The sequence below is a fragment of the Asparagus officinalis genome, chromosome 9, assembly GCF_001876935.1.
Source record: "Asparagus officinalis chromosome 9, Aspof.V1, whole genome shotgun sequence".
Taxonomy (NCBI): Eukaryota; Viridiplantae; Streptophyta; class Magnoliopsida; order Asparagales; family Asparagaceae; genus Asparagus; species Asparagus officinalis.
In genome coordinates, this window is record NC_033802.1 from 36,856,426 (window position 1) to 36,863,166 (window position 6,741).

Here is a 6,741-nt window from a genome sequence, read left to right on the forward strand (position 1 = left end):
TTTCTTTCCTTCTTCTTTTCAATCTTTTTTAAGATGTTTTTCCGCAACTTGCTATTGCAGTATAATTTGCCACTTAGTATCCATTGAACTCTTTTTTTTAACTCCTTTTACTTACAAACTGAGATCTTTTTATCTGACCTCATTTTGGGCGGCTCTTTTTATCTCAATGTTAATCTTTTTTTTTGGTAAATGAAAAGATTTATTCATCACCAAATATGTGATAATGTATATACATCAAGAATCTCATCATATGTATGAGATATCAAAAAAATTGTAACTAAAGCTCAAAAGAAAAACCCATGTAAACTGAGCTTTACAAGAAAAATACCAACTAACTGTAGGCATATAAAATTGCTTATAGGTCCCTTAGCTCAGCTCGGCACAAACCGACAAACCAACGAGACGACGAGATTGACTAATTGCACGCAAGCAACGGAATACGTCCATTCACGTGCGGGATCAAAGAGTCAACGAGTCATCCAACCAAAGGCATACTCGGACGAATGACGATCGAATCAAGATCGGTTTCCGAGTATAAACTGCTTCTTACTCCAATAAGGTATATGAGTATAAACTGTTCCCTAATTTTGGTTGAAAAGTTTCTGGAGAGTATTTTTTCTGAAAAATATTCTTAAGGATAACTCAACAACACAACGCCGGACAATGCGTTGCACATAAAAACTCGACGCCAGCAATCGATGGTCAATTCTACGAGCTGAAGATCAAAAATCAGGAATCGACTTCAAGGTTCAAAATTTCCGACAAACGGTCAGACAATAAATGCAGCACCGGAACTCTTACAGACATTCGACAAAGCACCGAATAGCCTGAAGGATTGAAGGAATCAAGAACACAAGTCATTCCAAGGTCCCATTACACCGACTGAAGGTTGGGACATGCATATCCAAAGTATTCCAGACTCTTCTATAAAAGAACGAGACTGAAATACTTTGGAGGGGGTATCTGTAGGCATATAAAATTGCTTATAGGTCCCTTAGCTCAGCTCGGCACAAACCGACAAACCAACGAGGCGACGAGATTGACTAATTGCACGCAAGCAACGGAATACGTCCATTCACGTGCGGGATCAAAGAGTCAACGAGTCATCCAACCAAAGGACTACTCGGACGAATGACGATCGAATCAAGATCGGTTTCGGACTCCAACTCAGAAGCGGATTTACTGCCTAATCGGGATCTGGATTTACTGCCAAATCAGATCAACCAAATCAGAGTCTAAATCAATCAAATCACGGACAGAACCGGATGACGGACGACGCGGCGAACACCCGAAAAGAGGCTCGGAAACCAAGTCACCGAGGCGGCTCACCGAGCCACCAAGGTGGCTCGGTGGCCCGAGGGCCAGCTCAAGTGGTGCTCGCCGAGCCACATAAGTGGCTCGGTGGCGCGAGGCCAAATGGGGTGGGTCGGTCCTACGACTGCCTCGAGCCACCAAATGGTGCTGCGGGAGGCCGATGCCACCAGAATGGTGGGCTGCGGAGGCCGAGCAGCCTGCTAGGTTGCTCGTCACCTCGCCGAGCGCGACGCATTTGGTGCTCGGAGGCGCGAGCGGCACCTCCCTTTTGGGTGGCTGCGGCGCGCCACCCAAGGTGGCTCGGACCACAGCACCGAGGCCACCGAAGAGGTGGCTCGGTGGCCGAAGCCACCAAGGTGGGCCGCCGGCCACCTCTTTGGTGGCTCGGTGGCGAGCCTACCAAGGTGGCTCGGCATCAGTGCGCGGCCACGTCGAGGCCGAGGTGGCGAGTGCGAGTGACAGGTGTCGCAGCATTTGTTTTCTTATCGCGGCACTGGTTTATAGAGAGGCCTATAAATAAGCCACCCCCTTGTTCATTTGAGAGGGTTGGAAACTTTGGAGAGAGGCGAAGCCCTGCTGGATTGGAGACTCGAAACTTAAAAAAGATTGAAGCTTTGGGACTTCGGGGATTCACTCCTTCAGATCTGGTGCTCAGCGATCGTCAACGCCAAAAAAGGCAGGTGTTCGAGAGGACCGGATCTCAGATCTACGTTGCTACACTCCGGATCTAAGCTTGGTCTTAGATCCCGAGACTTGGACGATTGTTTCCTTAGTGAATCAATCCTCCCCGGCTATTATTCCCTTGGTGGAATAATACCCGTCATACTGCTCAGATCCGACCGGATCTAGATCTCGCGGTGGTCCACGGCAAACAACCCCGGCGCAGGCAAAGAACCCACAAAGCGAGCGACCGCAAAACAGGAGCTCGCGATTCGTTCGACAAATAAGGAAACAAAGTTGTAATTTTTCATTTCTTTTTATTTGATTTTCATTGTAACCGGATCTTATAAAAAGACCGGATCTTTGTAATCGATAAACTATTACAAGAGTGTACAATGGAATCATTAATGAAGAAAGCAACGAATTTCCCCGCGAACACTAACATCAAGATATAATGCATTTTTGGCTAAGGCTAACATGCACACACCCTGATCAATCATATATACCATGCCTTTAACTTGCTGAGGAGCTAAGACCTCATGATCCACTAGTTGAGTTTGCACACCATGCACAGCAGGTCCACCGACCCCTCTAAATTTTCTACCTCTCAACCATCAGCATTTATTTGGCATGCATCCGATCAACAATATATAGCTGCCCTTCAACTACAAGCTTCTCAAAGTGGGAAAAGAGAACCAACTCTGAAAGCAATCGAGACCTGTAAACTATACAAGTTTTACAAGGAGAGGAGCCATGCTTTATTCTCCTCCAAAAGGGGAATGTTTAGGTTGTTTATCAATATATCCATCTTGCTATCTTTAGTCAATTGTTCAACATCTTTGGATTTAGACTGGAAGATTCTTGCATTCCTTTCGCACCAAATTCTGTAGATAGGCCATTTTTTTATACCCTGCTTAAAACCTCCTCCCCTCAGCCTGGTGCAGTACTAGTTCATAAGAAGATCCCAATTACAAGATCTCCAGCTGAAATAAAGTCAATCCATTAAATTGTTCCATACTTCTCTAAAGTAGCCATATTCAAAAAAAAGATGATCACGGCTCTCTAAGCTTCCTGCAGGACATAGGCAACATACATTTTCACTTATAATTCCTCTTCTCATCAATCTATCCTGGGTTAGTAATTTGTTTTGAGCAGTTAGCCAGCATATAAAAGCGTGCTTTGGATAGCATCTCTTATCTCACACAGTGCCATACCATGGCACCATATATACAGCAGGGGAAATGGCTTGGTATACTACAGAAATCTGTAAATTAGAATTGATATTGCAGGAGTTAAGAAGTTGCAAAAGACTCTGTATTCCTCCACAGGATTGAACTACTTTATCTCTAGCTTTCATCAGCTGTTTTCACATCCAGGAATCTCCTACTTTTGCAACCACATTCCAGATGTCTACACGTCTCAAGTAGGTTCCATGTACCCACCTGATCCAGAGAGACTCTTTATTGACATGGATATGTCATAGTATCTTAAGAGCAGCTGCCAGGTTCCAGATAGAGACTGAGAACACTCCTAACCCACCTTGCTTCTTCCCCTGACATACTCTTGCCCAGGAAACTAAAGGAGTTTTGGAAACAGAATTATGGTTAGATTTGCCCCCACAAGAATTGTCTTCATAATTCTTCAATCTTGCGAGATACCTTGACTGTTAGTATATAATTTGAAGTCCAATATACTTGTATACCCAAGATGACACTCTTTATGACTTGTAGTCTACCCGCATAAGAGAGATTTTTATTTTTGTTCCATGTCTAGAATTGATCTGATACTTTGTTGATGAGAGGGGAACAATCGTCATAAGTAAGCCTCTTGCAAATTAGTGGGACTCCCAGATATCTAATAGGTAGTGTACCCTCTGAGAAATTCAAGAGATGCTTAATATTGTTCTTAACTGTGTCATCAACCCCACCAAAATAGATTGAGCATTTATCCTGATTTGCTTCTAACCCAGAAATCTTGCTAAACTGTTGAAAAATATGATATAGCTTCTGCACTGTATTTAGATTCCCATAGCTAAATAAAAGTAAATCATCAGTGAAAATCAAATGTGTGATTTTGAGCTTGCCACATTTGGGATAAAATTTGAAGTCTCTATCATTTTTCAGCATATCTAAATTCCTGGATAAGTATTCCATACCCAAAATAAAAAGGTAGGGAGATAAAATGTCCCCTTGCCTCAAGCCTCTCTCTCCCTTGAAATACCCATGATGGGATCCATTAAGGGAAATGGAGAATTTAGGACTAGATATGTATTCCATAATCCAAGTAATCATCAACTCAGGAAAACCCAGCCCCTTAAGCATATCATGAATAAACTTCCAACTTATAGTATCAAAGGTCTTTTTGATATCTATATTAAGCATGATTCTGGGGGAAATATGCTTTCTATTATATCCTTTTACTAGCTCTTGTGCCAACAAGATGTTACTTGTTATATGTCTGCCTTTAATAAAAGCACTTTGTGCTTCATTAACCAAAGACCCCATGACAGTTTTAATCCTGTTGGCTAAAATTTTTGAAATGACATTGTATAGACAATTGCAACATGATATAGGCCTAAAATCTAAGGGAGTTTTGGGACACTTCACCTTAGGAACAAGAGTTAAGGAGGTTGAATTTACCACTCCCAATAATTTGCCTGTCTTGAAAAATATTGAATGGCAAGGGTGACTTCATCACCTATTACTGACCAAGTAGATTTGAAGAATAAGGCTCCAAAACCTTCTCGATGTGGGGACCTATTACCATCCATAGAGAACAGAGCATCTTTGATTTCATCCTTGGAGATAGTTTTTGATAGTAAACTGGCTTGTGCAGCAGATAGACAGGGACCTGAACAAATGACCCTTGTATCTGGGGTTATAGTATCTATTGCAACTCCCATGAGATTTTTGTAGGACACAAATTCCCTTGCAATTTCATCCCCCTCAGTTATTCTTTGTTCCTGACTATTATAAAGAGCCATTATTTTGTTGTAATGCATGTAGTTTTTGACTATTGAATGAAAGAATTTAGTACATCTGTCTCCTTTGATACTCCAGGCATTTTTTGCTTTTTGCTGATAAAAGGACATTTCACAATCAAGGAGTTTGTTGTATAACAGCATACATTCCCTTTCCCTATTGATAAGAGAGGGGTTTAAAGGGTTAACTTGGAGGTTATTTTGCACCTCTTCCAGAGAATGTTTTGCTCTTAGAACTTGCTCACTAATATTACTGAAATGCCTCTTGTTGAGCTCCTTTAGGGCACTTCTCAGTAGTTTCATCTTTGTACATACTGAATACATTTTGAAGCCTGCTACTTCAGTTTGCCAGATTTTAGAAACAGTAGGTAAGAAAGTGTCATGCTTTGTCCATATATTAAAGAACTTAAAAGGTCTTTTGCCTTGGACATTATCTTCAAAGATTGAGATCAGAGCAGGAGAGTGGTCTGAGAAACCAGGAAGTAAGTATTCAACCTGACTTGAACAAAACATGTGTAACCAAGAGTCATTCACCAAAGTTTTGTCCAATCTACTCCAAATTCTAGAGCTAGCATCTTGTTTATTGTTCCATGTGTAAAAACACCCCATAGTTTTTAGATGATTGAGCTGACAATCATAGATAAAATCACTAAAGTCTCTAAAATCTGCCTCCAAAAGCAAATCATCCCCAATTTTCTCTTCATTATTTATAGCTGAGTTGAAATCCCCACTTAGGAGCCATGGAGAATTACCAACAGATTGAAAAACATCATTTAGTTCTGACCATAATCTCCTTCTGGCATTTATTTGATTAAAACCATACACTGCTGTGATGAAACTCTCCAATCTTCCATCCATAGACTTGACCTTACAAGTGATATGTTGAGCTGAGAGGATTTCCACTTTAATATCCAGAATATTAGGATCCCACATAATGATAATTCTGACTTTCCCAACAAGATTAATATTTGATATCCAGCTCCAGTTTCTTGCTATTTTCCTGGCAACAATAGGCAATTTTCTATCATTTATTTTTGTTTCTAGAATAGCTTGAATAGAGATATGGTATTGAGATAAATGATTTTTCACTAAATGTTGTTTAGAGGATTTATTTAATCCTCTAACATTCAGAAAGGAGAGATTCATCTTAGCTGCCCTCTCTATCAGTAGAGGGATTATTAGCCAAATCATCCAGTTGAGAGAATGAATTTCCAATTACAACAGGTTTCTTTTGAGCCCTCCTTTGTATTTCCATCCAAGGACACTCAGCTTGATGTAGAGATATTCCACCACTTCCATGCTGCAAAACATGCACAGCATGCACAGGCCCTGATCCCTGGTAAGTTGAACTATCACCTTGATGTAGAGATATTCCACCCCTTCCATGCTGCAGAACATGCACAGCGTGCAGAGGCCCTGATCCCTGGTAGGTTTGCATGGCTATTTGGTGACCACTTACCTTGAGATTCGCATCCGTTGGTTTTGTTTTTAATTGCTGATAATGTTCAGATTGCACAGATCTTGAGCAAGAACTGCTTCCAGATTCTAGTTCCTGCAGGTTTATTTTGCCCCCATATTTTGTCATCTCAATGTTAATCATGTTAAAAGAACTTTTGCTTAATAATTATGTGTGACTAGAAAAAAAAAATTTGTTGGTTTCAGGCTTTTGGGTTTTGACATGTTTATGATTATTTACTTTTTACTGCTGAGTTGAAATTTGTTTGTTCCTAGATTATGAAAAAGGGTTTGTGGTTATATACATGAGTTTTCTAAGATTAGAATATATT

The 6,741-nt window shown here is 40.8% G+C and overlaps 1 protein-coding gene across 1 annotated transcript; it reads right to left on the minus strand.

The window, feature by feature from the left end:
- LOC109823370 lies at positions 4,610-6,100 on the minus strand. The gene has a single exon (XM_020389644.1). The coding sequence runs from the start codon at positions 6,098-6,100 to the stop codon at positions 4,610-4,612; it is 1,491 nt and encodes a 496-aa protein (XP_020245233.1).